At 46.6% G+C, this 19453-nt stretch overlaps 1 protein-coding gene and 1 non-coding gene across 3 annotated transcripts in view; both read right to left on the bottom strand.

The window, feature by feature from the left end:
- Positions 1 to 737: 737 nt before the first annotated feature.
- OSCP1 (organic solute carrier partner 1) overlaps positions 738 to 19453 on the bottom strand; it is a 31797-nt gene continuing 13081 nt past the window's right edge. For both annotated transcript variants that reach the window (XM_023232197.2, XM_023232198.1), the window contains 8 exons: positions 14606 to 14773; positions 13982 to 14062; positions 6767 to 6870; positions 5859 to 5987; positions 5253 to 5322; positions 3599 to 3738; positions 1821 to 1884; positions 738 to 1087 (listed from right to left, as the gene is read on the bottom strand). In XM_023232197.2, the coding sequence (XP_023087965.1) occupies positions 971 to 1087; positions 1821 to 1884; positions 3599 to 3738; positions 5253 to 5322; positions 5859 to 5987; positions 6767 to 6870; positions 13982 to 14062; positions 14606 to 14773 (873 nt within the window). In that variant the 3' untranslated portion in view covers positions 738 to 970. The remainder of the gene's footprint in view (positions 1088 to 1820; positions 1885 to 3598; positions 3739 to 5252; positions 5323 to 5858; positions 5988 to 6766; positions 6871 to 13981; positions 14063 to 14605; positions 14774 to 19453) is intronic.
- On the bottom strand, positions 1278 to 1406 carry LOC111555887. Its single transcript, XR_002735666.1, has one exon. It is a non-coding gene; the product is annotated as a small nucleolar RNA SNORA63 (small nucleolar RNA).

Below are 19453 nucleotides of genomic sequence, written 5' to 3'. Positions count from 1 at the left end.
TAACGGCAGCCCTGGCTGGAGACATTTTACATGGATTCCAGTGAGACCTGGCCTCCTGCTGCATCCTGCAAAATCTGCTCCTGCCCAGGGAAGCGGCTCAGCGGGAAAGCAGAAGGGAAAGGCACATACCACATGTGCCTCCCATGCACCCAACCTAGGGTACTGCTTGGTGACTCATGGTGACTCAGAGGAGACAGATGTCACAGCACATCCTGCCGGGCATCTTTAGAAGATAAGCACACTCAGGGGTAGAGGAAGACCCTGGGGGTAAGGAGTACATGTCATACTGAAAAGAAGAAAATCTTCTCTTGGTATACATCTCAGTATGGGATAAACTGACACCACATGGATAGATGGACGTGCAGGGAAGTACAGACACTGGCATGTCCTGCCTGGGGCCAGCTGAATGTTCCCCGTCATGGCCTTGCTTACTCTGCCTCTGAGGTTACAGTTCTTAGTGCGCCAGGGTGAAGAGGGTTTTCTACACTGAGCCCTCACCGTTTATGGCAACTGCCTGGAACAGTCTTTGATTTCAAACTTGCCTACAGGCAGAATGTATCCCAGAAAACTGAGTATTTTGTTAATGTTTACATGCCTTTGTAGATCCCCACAGGAAAGCTAAAATAGTAATCCTGAAAATGACAGCAGGGGTGACCCCTTACCCACTTTGGGGCCCAAACCTATGGCTCAGGAGGCTTTTGGTGGTAGCCACAGAATTAAGAATAAAATGAGAAAGGTCACGTTTAAAAGTCAGCATGTATTTCACTGAAAATATGTGTATGTGTGTGCCTTCAAGAGTGAATGCTCCCCGAGGGAGGCTCACACAGTTCCTTACAACATAAACAAGAACTAGATGTAATGGCTTCACTCAGTAGAAAACTAGCAGCATCATTTTGGGCCATGGGGCATTCCCCAGGGGTCACCATCCAGCAGCCTCTCCCTGGGGGCAGAGAACGCCTGGTCAGAGCAACTATAACTCATCCATCATGGTGAGCAAATCGTCCCCCTTGCTGGTGCTCAGCCTTGGCTGCTCCATGATCTCAAACTCCCCCATGATTTGAGCCAGCTCCTTGCTCCGTTGCTGGTCCTATGAGGGAAATGAGAGGTAAAAGGGCATGAAGAGGCTGTGCTGGCAGAGGCTGCCTCTTTGTGCAGTAGGCTCTTTATTGTCCCACCACTGATATGTTTCAGTTGTGCACCTGTTTGTCAGAAAAGGGACTGTAGTTACAGGCTGATCAGAGAGAAGAGGGGGGTCTATTTTTTTTTTCTTAATTAACATGTATGTAACCAAGCATCCCTGGCTGCTCCAGAATGGCAGATGGGTATAGTGAAGAAACAACTTTAATTTGAGCAGGGGAAGTGACAACACAGCACTTAACAGCTATATTGTATTCTGAGTCTTGTTTGAAAAAAAGGGTCTCTGAAGTTCAACATTATATAACATGAGAAAGGGAAGAAGGGAGGCTGGATGCGGTGGCTCACCTCTGTAATCCCAGCACTTTGGGAGGCCGAGGTGGGTGGATCACTTGAGGTCAGGAGTTCAAGACCAGCCTGGCCAACTTGGTGAAACCCCATCTCTAGTTTAAAAAAAAAAAAAAAAAAAAAAAAATTTAGCTGGGCATAGTGGCGGCACCTATAATCCCAACTACTTGGCAGGTTGAGGTGTGAGAATTGCTTAAACCTGGGAGGTGGAGGTTGCGGTGAGCTGAGATCGAGCCACTGCACTTCACCTGGGTGACAGAGCGAGACCCTGTCTCAAAAAAAAAAAAAAAGATGAGGAAGGGAGTAAGATTGGACCCTGTGTAATCCCCTGTACGTACCTGGGTGGCTTGTATGTTGATAACTTCATAGGATAACTCTTCTGGCCTGGTTAGCGCTGCTTGTCTGGATGAGATAGTAAAGAAAAGGGGTGCAAGGTTAGGGTTCTCTCCCTGCCAGCATGGCAAACTGGCTCTTGATAAGTTGGCAGCCTATTTTTTCTGCCTCATCTTCTGCCATTTCTCTTGAACTTTCTACCCCATCTCCCACCAATGTACCCTACGATCTAGAAAGTCAAGTTCTTTTATGTCTCTGTGACTTTGCTCATTATAAACCCTGCCAAGGATGTTTCCTCCCTTCCTCTGCTTGGCAAACTCCAAGACCTAGATCAAATGCCAGCTCCTTCAATCTGCCAGTGCAAAGTCAGTCACTGTCCTCAATTAGAGCATTCATGACACGGCACTGAAATAAATATATATGTACATGTTTGCTCTCCCACTAAGCTGAGAGCTTCCTGAGGACAGGCTCTAGTTCTTACACTCCATCTTTGCATCCCCAGGACTTTACATAGTACTTGTCACACAGAAGTAAACAAAAGAAGTTATTAGTAGTTCAATGAATGGGAAATAGAAGGTGACACTCATGCCAAATACTTGGTTTTGAGGAGGATCACATGAGATAATGCTTGAAAAAGTGCTCTGTAAACTGTAAAGCACTATAAATCACCGTGGGTGATTTACTATTGTTATTGGTTTTAGGTGATACTGTCTAACACAGGGAAATCAAGCTCCAACTTCACTCTGGTTTCTTAACACACTGTCTTAATCTGGTCATCCTGGCTTCTAACACTGCTTATTCAGCTGTGCTCTGATAAGTAAAACATTATAACTCTTTTTTTGTTTTCTTTATTATTATTTTTTAGAGACAGGGTATTGCTCTCTCTCCTAGACTGGAATGCAGTGGCACGATCACAGCTTGCTTTTTTTTTTGAGACGGAGTCTCGCTCTGTCTCCCTGGCTGGAGTGCAGTGGTGCGATCTGGGCTCACTACAAGCTCCGCCTCCCAGGTTCCCGCCATTCTCCTGCCTCAGCCTCCCGAGTAGCTGGGACTACAGGCGCCCGCAACCGCGCCTGGCTAATTTTTTGTAATTTTAGTAGAGACGGGGTTTCACCGTGGTCTCGATCTCCTGACCTTGTGATCCGCCCGCCTTGGCCTCCCAAAGTGCTGGGATTACAGGTGTGAGCCACCGCGCCCAGCCTATCACAGCTTGCTTAACCTTAAACTCCTGGGCTCAAGTGATCCTTCCGCCTTAGCCTCCTGGGTAGCTGGGACTACAGGTGTGCACCATCACACCATCTCTGGGTTTGTTTTTTTTTTTTTTTTGAGATGGAGTCTTGCTGTGTCTCCCAGACTGGAGTGCAATGGCGCAGTCTTGGCCCACCTGCCTGAGCCTCCCGAGTAGCTGGGATTACAGGCGCGTGCCACCATACTCAGCTAATTTTTTGTATTTTTTTTTTTAGTAGAGACGGGGTTTCACCATGTTAGCCAGGATGGTCTCGACCTCCTGACCTCGTGATCTGCCTGCCTTGGCCTCCCAAAGTGCTGGGATTACAGGTGTGAGCCACTGTGCCTGGCTGCATCTCTTTTTTTGAATGACTCCGGAAGGTTCAGGCCATTTCATCCTGGTGGGCTATTTAACTAGATTATTAACTTTGCTGGTATTTTGTTTGTGATATTTACACAAATATTTATAAGTGCCACTAGTTTGTAATGGTCATTTTGGGTTCTTGTTACATTTGGGATATTTATATGTCTTTAACGAAACAGGTTTAAAACATACTCCTCTTCTTCATCGGTGGTAAAGAGATTCAACCGGAATCCAGGCTCAGGGCCACTGGGTTTCTTAATCTCCATCCCTCCCATCAGCCTGGCCAAGAAATTCAGCTCTTCTTTAGCAAGAGGGTTTGGAGCAATGCTTTCCTGCAGAAACAATTGCATGATTTTTAGCCACATGAAGGCAATCACATTTCCTGCTAAGACCTCAGAGACACAGGTAGGTATTATAAAATAAGGTGAAACAATTGCTATTTAAATTATTTCTAGGTCCAAATAAAGTGTAGAAAGCAGGCTTAACCAAAAGAAAAACAATCACGTCAGAAGCAGAGGGAATGTAGCAACTTTGCAAACCAGAGATTTTCATACTGTCCGCATAAGTGGAAGCCCCAGGGATCCACATTTCTCCTCTCACTACCTTCCTCCTTGAAGAAGTGTATGGCTTCCTTTTCTGTCAATCGGGTTTCCTCAGTATTTACAAGTTGCCTCAGTCCAGTCTCCTTCCAGAGGCGCTGCCACACTGCCCTCAGGTGGTGACGGCCGGGAACACACCCGCGAGTCCATTCCCTCCTCTCTCAGTTCTCACCCTGCCTCATCCTGCACCCCTCTTCCTTCTAGCCTGGCCTCCCCTGTTCTGCCTCTCCCCTCACTCCGCCACTAGTTAACTAAATGTAGTTTTCGTCTCATTTCTCCCTGGCTTGAAACAAACCCCTCTGCTTCCTTTCGAAAGAACAAAGCCCAAATAGTTTACGCCCCTTCTTGGTCAGGCCTCAGTGTCCCTGTCCAGGTGAGTCTCTGCCAGCAAGCCTCCATGATGCTGTGATCCATTACATAAGCCTCATGGGAGACGCTGCCATCTTCCTCCCGTGAACACTCTTGCTCTTCTGTCACCTTGGTCTGTGTGCTCATTTCTCCCTCTCTGCTGTTTCATAGTTTACCTACTCTAGAGCCCCACTTCAATATCCCTGCCTCTGAAATGCCTTCTTGATCCCTGTGATCCCTGTCCACTGGCTAGACGTGAGTTCTTCTGTTACAGCACTTTGTTCAGGATCCCCAGCCAGCTCTTCCTCCACCTCATTTTAGTTGTTTCACTGTCTTTCCCAAGGTACCAGAGGCCCCTTCAGGATGGGACCACATCTACGTCAGCTTCGTTTCCCTGGATCCCCAGCCCATAGAAGCAGTTTAATAAATGTTTGCTGAATAATTTAATATTCTGTGATCTCTCCTACAGCTAGGCGGGAGCTAGTTCAGTGAAAACTTGTAAGGATGGAATTCAGAGAAACTAAAACCCCCGACTCTGACCATGGTGCTGTAGGGGGAAACGTTAAAAATAAATGTTTTAATGATCAGAATACACACGAGTGCTGATGTCAGCAATCATGGACCTAATGGCACTGGTACTCTGCTATTGCATATGTCCTGGTGAGTGGTTCCTCTTAATTACGGTGGCTGAGCCAAGCCTAAAATTACCTAATTAGTGAGATCACTGAAGTCTCCATGAAAAGCTACAATTAAAACCTGTGTACTCAAAGGTGGAAGGGAGAAGACTGAAAACAAGGGAAATGTTGGCTAGATCCGAAATCTACAGCGATCCCACCTCTATGTAGACTTCTGTACCTAGAGAGAAGCTGTGAGGGTAGGCGGGGAAGGCAGAAGCTCACCTGGGTCCGTGAGGCTGAGTTCTTTGATGATCCAGACATATGGGTTTCCACAGGCCGATTCACGCTGTACCTGGTGTGTCAACAGAAAAAGGTGACATTATCCAGCCCCTTTCCACGGACTTCCCTCTAACTCGTAAGCATAGTTTGTAGCTTTTATTCTGAGACATTAAATAGCATCCAGAAAGGTGCTGTGGGTACAGAATGCAACTGAGTGAGTGTTAACCCCTCACATTTCACTTCTTCCCAAAGAAAAACACTTGGGGAGACTGGGTAGAAATGCCTCCTCTTGTGAAGAGTAACATGCATCACTGAAAAGACATGCAGCTTTACAGAAAGGATAAGTCTTTCTGGATTTCCACTGCAACACAGATTTTGGCTAGTTCTCTTCCATGGCTATGCAACATCATGTATCTTTTCATTCTGCTGAGTTGCCTTATGTTTGGCGTTCTTGGGTGCCCTTTGAAATGTCAGGCCTCTGTATGCAGTGTACCTAAGGGGAAATTACTCCTATTGTCAGCAGGGATTTTCATAACAGAAGTCAGGCTGCTTTTTTTAATGAAGTGACCTCCCTTGGACTTGAATTCACTCAGAGAAGAATTTGCTTACATGTTAGTTCCCAGTTTCAGGACTCGGTCTCCATAAAGTTCAAAAGAACCTTCTTTGGGTGCAGGGACATAGTTTCCACCATGCTTGAATTCTGTCCTCTTCACTTCTTCACCTTTGTTGTTGAACATTCTACAATACAAAGTATGACATGAAAGAATGTTCTCCAAGCTTAGGTAGTCCTGGAGGCTTCTTTATTCTTTGTACTACAGAACAAAAAGGAATACATACTCTCCTTCAAGATAAAGGTGCTGGTTGTAATAATAAAAATGATAATAATACAATAACAATATTTATTGAGCATATGTATACGCCAGTTGCTTTGTAAGCATGTTAGATCACTATTATCTTATTTATCCACACAGTAACCATTTAACAGATGAGGAAATCAGTCTTGGGGAACTGGGTAACTTGCCTCAAGTCCCTCTGCTAAGCGACAAGGCGGGGATTAGAACCTGACTTTTTCAATAGCTCTTTTACTAAAGAAAGAGAAGGACTGGAGGCCGGGCGTGGTGGCTCACGCCTGTAATCCCAGCATTTTGGGAGGCCGAGGCGGGTGGATCAACCGAGGTCGGGAGTTCGAGACCAGACTGACCAACGTGCAGAAACCCCATCTCTACTAAAAACACAAAATTAGCCAGGCGTGCTGGCACATGTCTGTAATCCCAGCAGCTACTTGGGAGGCTGAGGCAGGAGTATCGCTTGAACCCAGGAGGCGGAGGTTGCGGTGAGCTGAGATGGCGCCATTGCACTCCAGCCTGGGCAACAACAGCGAAACTCTGTCTCAAACAAAAAAAGAGAAAGAAGGGCTGGGCAGACCGTGAGCGGCTCGGCAGTGCGGCGTTCTGTGTGCGGCCCATGTGCATTTCCTAGCACCCCAAACATAGCTCTGACCATTGTTGGGAATTCACCTGATGAGTCCAGGAACTTCAGTTCCCCAGGGAACAGGCCCGGACACCGGCAACACGAAGCGACCATTATTATTCTGGACTTTGTCCTTTAGAAACATGGATACCTGGAAAAAAATACATTTATTGTTATTTTTCTTGGTATATTTTCATAGACATCAATATTCTGAGGGTGAAAAGTGTGTAATGGTTTGGGGACATTACCTATGAGTTTATAACAATAAGAAGGGAGAGGCCGAGGCAGGCGGATCATGAGGTTGGGAGATTAAGACCATCCTGGCTAACACAGTGAAACCCCGTTTCTACTAAAAATACAGAAAATTAGCTGGGCATGGTGGCGGGTATCTGTAGTCCCAGCTACTCCGGAGGCTGAGGCAGGGGAACCATTTGAACCTGGAAAGTGGAGGTTGCAGTGAGCCAAGATTGTGCCATTGCACTCCAGCCTGGGCAACAGAGTGAGACTCTATCTCAGAAAAAAAAGGGGGGGGGGGGGGAGAAAAAAATTACACTTGCAGAGTTAACTGTATTTTAACAAACAGAACTATTTTTTTTTTGAGATAGGGACTCACTTTGTCACCCAGGCTGGACTGCAGTGGCACGATGATGCCTCCCTGCCACCTCAGCCCCCCAGCTCAAGTGATTCTCCTGTCTTAGCCCCCCAAGTAGCTGGGACCATAGGTGTGAGCCACGGTGCCCAGCGAATTTTTTTTTCTTTTTTTTTTTTTTTTGAGATGGAGTCTCACTCAGGCTGCAGTGCAGTGGCGTGATCTCAGCTCACTGCAAGCTCTGCCTCCCAGGTTCATGCCATTCTCCTGCCTCAGCCTCCAGAGTAGCTGGGGCTACAGGCGCCCACCACCATGCCTGGCTAATTTTTTTGTATTTTTAGTGGAGACGGGGTTTCATCATGTTAGCCAGGATGGTCTTGCTCTCCTGACCTCGTGATCCACCCGCCTTGGCCTCCCAAAGTGCTAGGATTACAGGCATGAGCCACGGCGCCTGGCCTGCCTGGCTAATTTTTATATTTTTTTGTAGAGATGGGGTTTCGCCATGTTGGCCAGGCTCAAACTCCTGAGCTCAAGTGATCTGCCTGCCTCGGCCTCCCAAAGTGCTGGGATTACAGGCATGAGCCACCATGCTCAGCTACAAACAGAACTACTTTTGAGCAGTGCAGCAAACCTTCCAGGTGAGTCATATTACTCCCATTTTATAGACGAGAAAGCTAAAGTAGAGAGTGAAGTGACTTGCCCAAAGAGAGCAGTAAGAGGCAGGGCCAGGATTCAAAACCAAGGGTGCCTCCAAATTCCACCCCTATTCCTTGGTTCTCTGCTTACTTTCCATGCAGCTGCAGGCCTTGAGCTGTAAGAACCTCATATGGCCACTTTCTAAATGAGGCAGCTCAGAGGTTAAGACGCCTCCTCAAGGTCAGCCAGCTGGCAAGGGGCAGAGCTGAGGATTCAAACTCCTATGATTCTGACTTTGGAGCCTGAGCCTTATCCACATGCTGGACTAGAAAGAAGGATGGGGCTGGGGCAGGGGGATCCAGCTGGCATTTCAGTTTGAGGGTCTTTTATGTGACTAAAAACACATTACACTTATTCCTTCTCCTGGGTTTGTGTACTCTGTATAGAGGTTTCGGTCACTCACAGATTAAATCTCACAAAGATTGTAGCAGTTAATCAGTTTTACTGGGTCTTGGCTTCCCTATCTGTAAAATAAGAGATGAGCTTGAAGATCTCTTCAACTCTAATATTCTAAAGTTTATATTAGTGATATAATCAAGAATAAGCATCTTAGGCTGGGTGTGGTGGCTCACGCCTGTAATCCCAGCACTTTGGGAGGCCGAGGCAGGTGGATCACTGGAGGTCAGGAGTTCAAGACCAGCCTGGCCAACATGGTGAAACCGTCTCTACTAAAAATACAAAAAATTAGCCAGGCATTGTGGTGTGTGCCTGTAATCCCAGCTACTCAGGAGGCTGAGGCAGGAGAACTGCTTGAACCCAGGAGGGGGAGGTTGCAGTGAACCGAGGTCATGCCACTGCACTCCAGCCTGGGCAACAGAGCAAGACTCCATCTCAATAAACAAATAAATAAATTTTAATAATTCTAATACAGACTTATTATTAGAAAAGCCTTTTTTTTTTTTTTTTTTTTGAGATGGAGTCTTGCTGTGTTCCCGAGGATAGAACGCAGTGGTGCAATCACAGCTCATTGCAACCTCGACGTCCCAGGTTCAGGTGATCCTCCCACCTCAGCCTCCTGAGTAGCTGAGACTACAGGTGTGTGCTACCATGTTTGGCAAATTTTCTGTAGAGACGGGGTTTTACCATGTTACCCAGGATGTTCTCAAACTCCTGGGCTCAAGTAGTTGGCCTGCCTGGGCTTCCGAAAGTGCTAGGATTGCAGGTGTGAGCCACTGCACCTGGCCAGGAAAGGCTTTTCTCTTTTTTTTTTTTTTGTTTTTGAGACGGCGTCTCACTCTTTTGCCCAGGCTGGAGTGCAGTGGAGCGATCTCGGCTCACTGCAACCTCCGCCACCTGGGTTCAAGAGGTTCTCCTGCCTCAGCCTCCCAAGTAGTTGGGACTACAGGCGTATACCACCACGCCCAGCTAATTTTTGTATTTTTAGTAGAGACGGGGTTTCACCATGTTGGCCAGGATGGTCTTGATCTCTTGACCTTGTGATCCGCCCGCCTCAGCCTCCCAAAGTGCTGGGATTAAAGGCGTGAGCCACTGTGCCGGGCTGAAAGCCTTTTCATTATAATGAATTTCATCTTGTGGGAACTGGGAAATCAATATGGCTGTTTATGTTACTACCAATCCATAAAATAATACCCAAATATGCAGCCCTGATAACAATATGACACAGAATTTTTAATATTTCAAAATTGTTATTTTAAATTTAATGAAAAACTTAATCTTATCTGTACTTTCATATTTTTTATTCTAATCAGTGACAGAGATCTTAATTTATATTGATGTTATTATTGCTTCATCCATAGCAAATACAATTCTTCATGAGAGTTAAAAATAAGGCCGGGCGCTGTGGCTCACGCCTGTAATCCCAGCACTTTGGGAGGCTAAGGCGGGTGGATTGCCTGAGGTCAGGAGTTCCAGACCAGTCTGACCAACATAGTGAAACCCCGTCTCTACTAAAAATACAAAAAAATTAGCCGGATGTGGTGGTGTGCACCTGTAATCCCAGGTACTCAGGAGACTGAAGCAGGGGAATTGCTTGAACCAGGGAGGTGAACGTTGCAGTGAGCCAAAATGGTGCCACTGCACTCCAGCCTGGGTGACAGAGTGAGACTCCATCTCAAAAAACAAAAAACAAAAAAACAAACAACAACAACAACAACAAAAAGAAAAATTTGGCATCAGAATTGAAATCTATTTATCTTCCTTTGTCCATGGAAGGGAAATATAATAAGGCACTCAATATATTGAATTTCTTCCCCTTTTAAAAAATTTTATTTTTCCCAGGTACAAAACTCAAAAGTCTCAAAAGAGTATACATAATGGAAAGTCAGTCTCTCTCCTTCTCCTGTCCTCCATATAGTTCCCCACTCCCAGAAGGCAACACTGTGACCAGTTTCTTGCATATGCTTCCAGAAGCACTCTCTCTATATACGTACAAACAAATACATATATGTTACATATGCTGTTTCAGTTAATCCTCCCAACAAAATTAGGTATTATAATTTTCATTTTTCAGATGAAGAAACTAAGACTTAAGAGAAGTTATTTGCCCAAGGTCATGGAGCTAGTCCTGTAGTTGGGATTCATTTTCTTAATTAAACATTTATTTATTTTTTTTTATTTTGGCCGGATATGGTGGCTCACACCTGTAATCCCAGCACTTTGGGAGGCTGAGGCAGGCGGATCACCTGAGGCAGGAGTTTGAGACTAGCCTGGCTAACATGGTGAAATCCCATCTCTACTAAAAATACAAAAATTGGCTGGGCATGGTGGCAGGCGCCTGTAATCTCAGCTGCCTGGGAGGCTGAGGCAGGAGAATAGCTTGAACCCGGGAGGTGGAGGTTGCAGTGAGCCGAGATCGTGCCACTGCATTCCAGACAGAGTGAGACTCTGTATCAAAAACAAAACATTTTATTTTAAGGACAGAGTCTAACTATATTGCCCAGGATGGTCTTGAACTCCTGGGCTCAAGTGATCTTCCTGCCTCAATATCCCAAGTAGTTCGGACTACAGGCACTCGCCACTGTGCCCAGCTCTGGAGTTGAGATTCAAAGAGAAAGGTGAAACTGGGTGCAGCGGCTCACACTTGTAATCCCAGCAATTTGAGAGGCCAAGGGAGGCAGATTACTACAGTCCAGGAGTTCAAGACCATCCTGGGCAACACAGCAAGATTCTGTCTCCACAAAAAATTAACCAGGCATGGTGGCATGCTCCTGTAGTCCCAGTTGAGTAACTGGGTGGACTGAGAGGACCAAGAGGCTGAGGTGGAAGGTCACTTGAGCCCAGGAGGTTGACGCTGCAGTGAGCCATGATTGTGCCACCATATTCCAGTCTGGGTGACAAAATGATAACCTGTCTCAAAAAAAAAAAAAAAAAAAGAGAAACACGTCTGGCTCCAGAGCCTGGGCTTGTTTTACCATATCATACCATCTTTCCCATATCAGTTGGTTAAATTGTGGCAAGAAACAAAGCCCTGTCCAAGAGAGACAGATTGAAAATTCAGAAGCTCAGATTTTTTTTTCTTTTGGAAACATGGTCTCACTCTGACACCTGGTCTGAAGCATGGATCCACCGTGGCTCACTGCAGCCGTCCTCCCATTTCAGCCTCCTGAGTAACTGGGACTATAGACGTGTACCACGATGCCTGGCTAATTTTTGTTTTTGTAGACAGGGTTTTACCATGTTGCCCAGGCTTCAGAAATGTGTTTTTATTTTATTTCTGTTTTTTTTTTTTTTTTGAGATGGAGTCTCGCTCTGTCACCCAGGCTGGAGTGCAGTGGCGCGATCTCGGCTCACTGCAAGCTCCGCCTCCCGGGTTTACGCCCTTCTCCTGCCTCAGCCTCCCGAGTAGCTGGGACTACAGGTGCCCGCCATCTCGCCCGGCTAATTTTTTGTATTTTTTTTAGTAGAGACGGGGTTTCACCGTGTTCGCCAGGATGGTCTCGATCTCCTGACCTCGTGATCCACCCGTCTCGGCCTCCCAAAGTGCTGGGATTACAGGCTTGAGCCAGGCTGGAGCACAGTACCATGATTGTTTTTTGTTTTTTTTTTTTTTTTTTGAGGATGGAGTCTTGCTCTGTCGCCCAGGCTAGAGTGCAGTGGTGCGATCTCGGCTCACTGCAACCTCTGCCTCTCAGGTTCAAGCGATTCTCCTGCCTTAGCCTCCCGAGTAGCTGAGATTACAGACGCCTGGCTAATTTTTGTATTTTTAGTAGAGATGGGGTTTCACCGGGTTGGCCAGGCTGGTCTCAAACTCCTGACCACATGATCCACCCACCTCGGCCTCCCAAAGTGTTGGGATTACAGGCATGAGCCACTGCGCCCAGCCTAGTAGCATGATCTTGGCTCAGTGCAGCCTTGACCTCCTGGGCTCAAGGGATCCTCCCACCTCAGCCTCCCAAATATCTGGGAATACAGACACGCACTACCATGCCCAGTTTATTTTGTATTTTTGGTAGAGATGGGGTTTGTCAGGTTGCCCAGGCTGGTTTCAAACTCCTGGGCTCAAGTGATCCATCCACCTGGGCCTCCCAAAGTGCTAGGATTACAGGCATGAACCACTGTGCCTGGCTAGAAAATGTGTTTTTAAAAGTTAGGGTGTAGAACTGCCTGGCTATGTAGGCATGGCAGGAGGAGAGTGGCCCAGTTGGGAAGCATAGCCCACAAGAGTATGATGACCTGAGTCAGGATGGTGGTAATAGGGATGGAGAGGAAGGTGTGCCAGGGCACGGTGGCTCACACCTATAATCCTAGCACTTTGAGAGACTGAGGGAGGAGGATCACTTGAGCCCAAGAGTTAGAGACCAGCCTGGGAAATATAGTAAGACACTGTCTCAAAAAAAAGGAAAAGAGGGTGTAGATATTGACAAGGCCGACTCTATGGGTCTTTTTTTTTTTTTTTGAGATGGATTCTCCCTCTGTTGCCCAAGCTGGAGTGCAGTGGTGCGATCCTGGCTCACTGCAACCTCTGCCTCCTGGGTTCAAGTAATTCTCCTGCCTCAGCCTCCTGAGTAGCTGGGACTACAGGTGCTTGCCACCATGTCTGGCTCATTTTTGTATTTTTAGTAGAGATGGGGTTTTACCATGTTGGCCAGGCTGGTCTTGAACTCCTGACCTCAGGTGATCTGCCCCATCCTCCCAATATGCTGGGATTACAGGCGTGAGCCACTGCGCCCAGCCGACTCTATGGGTCTTAGAAGCAACTGGAGGAAGATCAGGGAAGGGGAATCAAAGGTGACATTCTGGTTCTGAGTCAAGTGAGTGGGAGAATGGTGGTGGTGCCCTCAAAAGAAATGAGAAAGTCAGGGCAGCCCCTGAACTGTGGAGATTAGTTTAGCTACAGACATCAAGTTGTAGACACTGGTGGGCATCCTGGTGGGAAGTTCCAGCAAGGTGCTGGAGATGTGAGTCTGGAGGGCAGGGGTGGGGCCAGGGTAGAGCAGAGGTTAGACTCAGGAGTCACAGGCAGAGGAGCTGGTAGACAAAGGGTGAGGAAGGAGATGCCTAATTAGCAGGAGGTGGCTAGAGACAGGAGGAAGGTTTGGAGACAGGTGGAGGGAGAGGAAGGAGTAAAAGGCATTGAGATGGGAGAGGGAAGGGAAGGGAAGCCCAGGATGGTACAGAGCCATGAAAGACCTGGAAAGGTGAGAGTTCCATGGAGTAGGGGCAGCCTCCTGACAGTGTCAGATGCTGGAGAGGTCAAGGAGGATAAAGCTCAAGAAAAGGTTTTACAGTTGAGATCAGGCTGGTGACTTGAGAGCATATTTCCTCTGGAGAATTAACAGAAGAAACAATATTTCAAAGAAACTCACAAGATAATCAGAAAACGGCAGCCTCACTGCCTTCCTTGGTCCATTTAAAAACTGCTGAGATGTATTATCAACATCTTTATCATTAGAGAGGCAAACCCTGAGGACATCACTAACTGGGCAAAATCTCCACCCTTGTCTGCCCTGATGACCACCAGCGTTGTTTCCCTGGTACAGCAGCTCCTGAATTTTCCCGGGGCTGTCCATTGACTTACTCGGACGTGCAGGTCTTGGAAGAAGATGAGGAGCGTCTGCCGGATCAGCTGGAACTCCCCTGCGGAGAGACCACCATATATCTGCCAAAGGCAAGCAGAAAGCAGCTCTTCACTTTCAAAGAGGGATGAGTAGTATGCACAGGCAGGGCAGGTGGGTGCTCAGGGATGGGAGCCAGACAGGTAAGGAGAGGACTGGGCTGCTGGGCAGGAGGGGCAGTGGGGAGACCAGCAGTGCTCCCTCTCCACGGTGACAAAGCCTGTTACCCCACGCCTGAGCAGGGGTATGCTTCCTCTCTCCCATTCTCCTGGAGAGGCTGGAGAAGCTGTTCCCCAAGATTTAGCAGAATATCCACCACGAACTCCCTTTCAGAAAAGTAAGGAGAAAATGGCTATGCACTGTATGATTGCTTTTCCAATTGTGAAGGCATCAGTAAGAGGACATAAGATGATGATCCCTATTATATTACCAAAATGGACACAGATAGCTTTTCAGAATGTTCTGGGAGAGTGTCAGGCTTTGCCATTCCTCATCCTGTTCTCTCTGTCATATAATCTACCTGTTCTTAACAGAGGGATGAGAAAAAGTACTAGGGCTGAGAGGCGAGACACTGATGGCGCTCTTACTTCTGTCAGCTGCCGGAAAGTCTCGTCCACTTGCTGCAGGATGGTTGGGGAGTCTTGGATGAATCCCTTGATGGTATCTAAATGATTGAAGGTGACCAACAGCACATCCTTGGGTCGGGGACACAGCAATACTTGATATTTGAAAGCCATGGTCATCAGGTCATAGAGCTGCCAACCCACACACAAGCAAAAGAAATGGGATCATATCAAAATCAGGTGTGAGAATCTCCAAACAGTGATTCAGTCAAGCATTTACTGAAAACCAACTCTGGGCTTGCCATACAGCTCAGGTGACTGTATCACTTATCACTCAAACCAAGACACTTCTGAAAGTCAAAGCGGGTGCTTTTGATAATTAAGCCAGGACAACATGAGTAAGCCAGCACATTCCTGGGCAAACCAGGATTTCTGGTCACTGGATGTGTATTGTTTTTTTTTTTTTTTTGAGACGGAGTCTGGCTCTGTCGCCCAGGCTAGAGCGCAGTGGCCGGATCTCAGCTCACTGCAAGCTCTGCCTCCCGGGTTCACGCCATTCTCCTGTCTCAGCCTCCCGAGTAGCTGGGACTACAGGCGCCCGCCTCGTCGCCCGGCTAGTTTTTTGTATTTTTTAGTAGAGACGGGGTTTCACCGTATTAGCCAGGATGGTCTCGAACTCCTGACCTCATGATCCGCCCATCTCGGCCTCCCAAAGTGCTGGGATTACAGGCTTGAGCCACCGCGCCCGGCCTGGATGTGTATTGTTAATGGGATACATATGAAATAATATTGGCAGCAGTGGAGTCCCAAAGTGAGCACTGGACCTGGAGAAAGAAAATGCAAATTTAAGTACTTCTTTCCTCCTAACTTATTGTATAACCTTGGCCAAGTTTCTTAACTTCTTTGGGCCTGAGTTTTCTCATCTGTAAAAAAATACTCTCTAATTTTCCAATGTTGCAGAGGTGCTGAGAACAATAAATGAGGCAATATGTGTGCAAGTGGCAAGTATAGAGTTCTACAGCTTTCTAAGAATCATTTTAAATGATGAACTATGTGGATATCAACAAGCCATCTCCACATAGGTGTGGTACGAGCACACATGAACGATCAGAAGGAAGGAACAGTGAGTACTAAAGTGCTGAAGACAGGCTTCATGGCACAAGTGGCCTTATATAGCCCTTGAGGCAGCTGCAGGATTTCAACTGGCTGAGGGCAGAGGAAAGGCATTCCAGTTGAGGGAAACACTACATGTGAGGGCCTGGAGGCAGCAATGAGTATGTTATTTTTCCGGGAGAAAGAGGAGAATGGCTGGAGGAGAGTTTGTGTTGGGATGGCAGGTAATAAAGTTGGGTAAGTATGGTAAATAAAGATGGCAACCATAGAAACCGGGGACTGCAAGAATGGGGAGGGAGGGAGGGAGGAAGGGGTCGAGGGTTGAAAAACTAACTATTGGGTACTATGCTGACTACCTGACTGATGGGCTCAGTTGGACCCCAGACCTCAGGATCATGCAATATGCCCATGTAGCAAACCTGTGCATGTACCTCCTGAATATAAAATAAAAGCTGAATTATTTAAAACAGAATAAAGTTTTGGGGGGGATACACAATATAATTTAGACTAGCTGTAGTAGAAGTTAGGGGGTTAAAGTTTGCTGAGCTGACATGATCAAAGTGGTGACTGAATGAGATCTGGCAACGATGAGTTGTGAGAGACGGGAGAGACTAGTTAGGGGGAGTAGCTAGCACCTGGTTCCTAAAAGGATTACAATAAATATCTACTGATTGTATGAATGAAAGGAATGTTGTTGAAGTAATCCAGACTTAAGGCCTGGAAAAAAGATAGTGGGAACAGAGAAGTCAGGGAAAGGAAGACTATGTGCTGTTTAGAAGGAAAAGCTATCAGTAGGTGGTGACTGCCTAGATTTGAGGGATGATGATCAGGGTGGTCCAGAAGGACTGCAGCCTTTTCAGCCTAGTGTGGGTGGGGACGGATGATGCTATTGATGGAGGAAAGGACATCTGGGGGATGTGGGAGTGGAGGAGCCAGGAGAGAAGATGGACAGTTAACTTAAGGACATGTCTGGGCAGGATTGAAACTATAAACAACTACCATCTGAGTGTCGTGCCAAGCATGTGTATATATATTACCTCATTTGATCCCATTTATTCTTCACAAGAACTCTATGAGGTAGGTATTAGCACAGTTTAAAAATGAAGAAACTTGCCTAATTTCACATTGCTGGTAAGTGCAGAATGATATTTGACCTCAAGACTATCAGATTATAAGGCACTTGCCAGGACCCTGCTACACAATCCCATTTCTCCTACATGCAGTCAAACATTTCCACTTAGAAGGTGGCTTACAACCAGAATAGCTGGCCAGGAGCGGTGGCTCATGCCTGTCATTCCAGCACTTTGGGAGGCCGAGGCAGGTGGATCACCTGAGGTCAGGAGTTTGAGTCCAGCCTGGCCAACATGGTGAAACCCCATCTCTACTAAAAATACAAAAATTAGCCAGGCGTGGTAGTGTGTGCCCATAATCCCAGCTACTAGGGAGGCTGAGGCAAGAGAATTGCTTGAATCTGGGAGGCAAAGGTTGCAGCGAGCTGAGTTAGTGCCACTGTACTCTAGCCTGGGTGACAGAGCGAGATTCTGTCTCAAAATAAATAAATAAATAAAAATAAAACAACCCCCAGAAAACAGGAATAGTCTGGTGTGTGTGCATGGGGGTTGGGAAAGTATAATACTGGAGATACATATTTGAGACTCTGCCATCATTATCAAACATTAAGTGCTCATATATAGGAAACCATACTAGAAATAAAGGATAAAAACAGGTATAAGATGAAGGAATGACAGTTCAGAGTAATTCAGTAAATTGGGTCTCACAGCTAGTAACTGGGTAGAGCTAAGGCTTAAACTCAGGTTTTTGATTCTAAGTTCTGTGTCCTTCCTCTATGGAAATTTAAACTTCCTCTTCTTTTCTTTTTTTTTTTATTTTTGACATGGGGGTCTCACTCTGTTACCCAGGCTGGAATACAGTGGCATGAACACAGTTCACTGAAGCCTCAACCTCCCCTGCTCAAGCTATCCTCCCGTCTCAGCCTCCTGATTAGCTGGGACTACAGCTGTGTGCCACTGTGCCCAGCTAGTTCTTCTAACTTTTAGTAGAGATGAGGTCTTACTATGATTTTTTCTAATATGTTAAAAAATGTTAGAGATGGTTTTTTGCTATGTTGCCCAGGCTGGTCTTGAACTCCTAGGCTCAAGTGATTCTTCCACCTGTGCCTCTCAAAGTGCTGGGATTACAGGTGTGAGCTACTGTGCTTAGTCTCTAAACTTTTTTAAAGGCAGAGAGAGAAGAGCAAGCAGAACTGAAAAGATAATTAATATTTATTGAACAGCTATATGTCAGGCCTAGGTATGTTCTCACTTAATCCTCCCAAAAACTGATGAAGTAGCATTTATTTTCCCCATTTTACAGATGAGAAAATGGAGGCTCAGAGTTAAAGTAACTTTTTTTTTTTTTTTTTAGACAGAGTTTCACTCTTTTTGCCCAGGTTGGAGTGCAATGGCGCGATCTCGGCTCACTGCAACGTCCGCCTCCCGGGTTCAAGCAATTCAAGCAAGTCTCCCAAGTAGCTGGGATTACAGGCGCCTGCCGCCTGGCCCGGCTAATTTTTTGTATTTTTAGTAGAAATGGGGTCTCACCATGTTGGCCAGGATGGTCTCGATTTCTTGACCTCGTGATCTGCCCGCCTCGGCCTCCCAAAGTGCTGGGATTACAGGTGTGAGCCACTGTGCCTGGCCGAGTTAAAGTAACTTTCCAAAGGTAAGTGGCAAGAGGTAAGAGGGCACAGTTAAAGGCAATCTGTCTCCCCGAGTCTTCTAAGTACCAGTAATAAGTGAGTGCTGACTCTGCAAATCTAACTTCCACCATCAGTCATCATGATTTTTAAAATTTTTCTTTCTCTCTCTCTATTTTTTTAGAGACAGGGTCTTGCTATGTTGTCAAGGCTGGTCTTGAACTCCTGGGCTGAAGTGATCCTCTTGCCTTGGCCTCCCAAAGTGCTGGGATTACAGGCATACGCCATTGTACTGGCTTTTAAAAATTTTTTTGTAGAGATCTGGTCTTGCTATGTTGTCCAAGCTGGTGTTAAACTCCTGGCCTCAATCCCGAAGCACTGATATTAGAGCCACAAGACACTGTGCCTGGTAGTTCTTTTTTTTTTTTTTTGAGATGGAGTCTTGCTCTGTCACCCAGGCTGGAGTGCAGTGGCTGGATCTCAGCTCACTGCAAGCTCCTCCTCTCGGGTTCATGCCATTCTCCTGCCTCAGCCTCCCGAGTAGCTGGGACTACAGGCGCCTGCCACCTCGCCCGGCTAGTTTTTTGTATTTTTAGTAGAGACGGGGTTTCACCGTGTTAGCCAGGATGGTCTCGATCTCCTGACCTCGTGATCCGCCCGTCTCGGCCTCCCAAAGTGCTGGGATTACAGGCTTGAGCCACCGTGCCCGGCCCTGTGCCTGGTAGTTCTTTCACATGATGGAGGAAGCTGTAAAGGAATTATAATTATATTTTACATTAACTAAAGACCAAACTTTAAAGATTTCATTAGTTTCCCCCTAACATCCTATTTCTGTTCTGAAATCCCATCCAGGACACCACATTCCATTCCACTGTCCTGTGTCCTTGGGCTCCTCTCGGCTGTGAAAGTTTCTCTGACTCTCCTTGATTTTGGTGACCTTGACGGTTTTGAGTACTGGTCATGTATTTTCTAAGCATGACCAACAAACAGTATTCATGTGATGTTTTTCTTATGGTTAGCCTGGGGTTTGGAGTTTCTGGGAGGAAGACCACAGAGGTGAAGTA

This window comes from Piliocolobus tephrosceles, chromosome 1 (assembly GCF_002776525.5).
Source record: "Piliocolobus tephrosceles isolate RC106 chromosome 1, ASM277652v3, whole genome shotgun sequence".
Taxonomy (NCBI): domain Eukaryota; kingdom Metazoa; phylum Chordata; class Mammalia; order Primates; family Cercopithecidae; genus Piliocolobus; species Piliocolobus tephrosceles.
The sequence above is the reverse complement of the archived record's forward strand: the minus strand, read 5'-3'. Positions and strand labels throughout refer to the sequence as shown.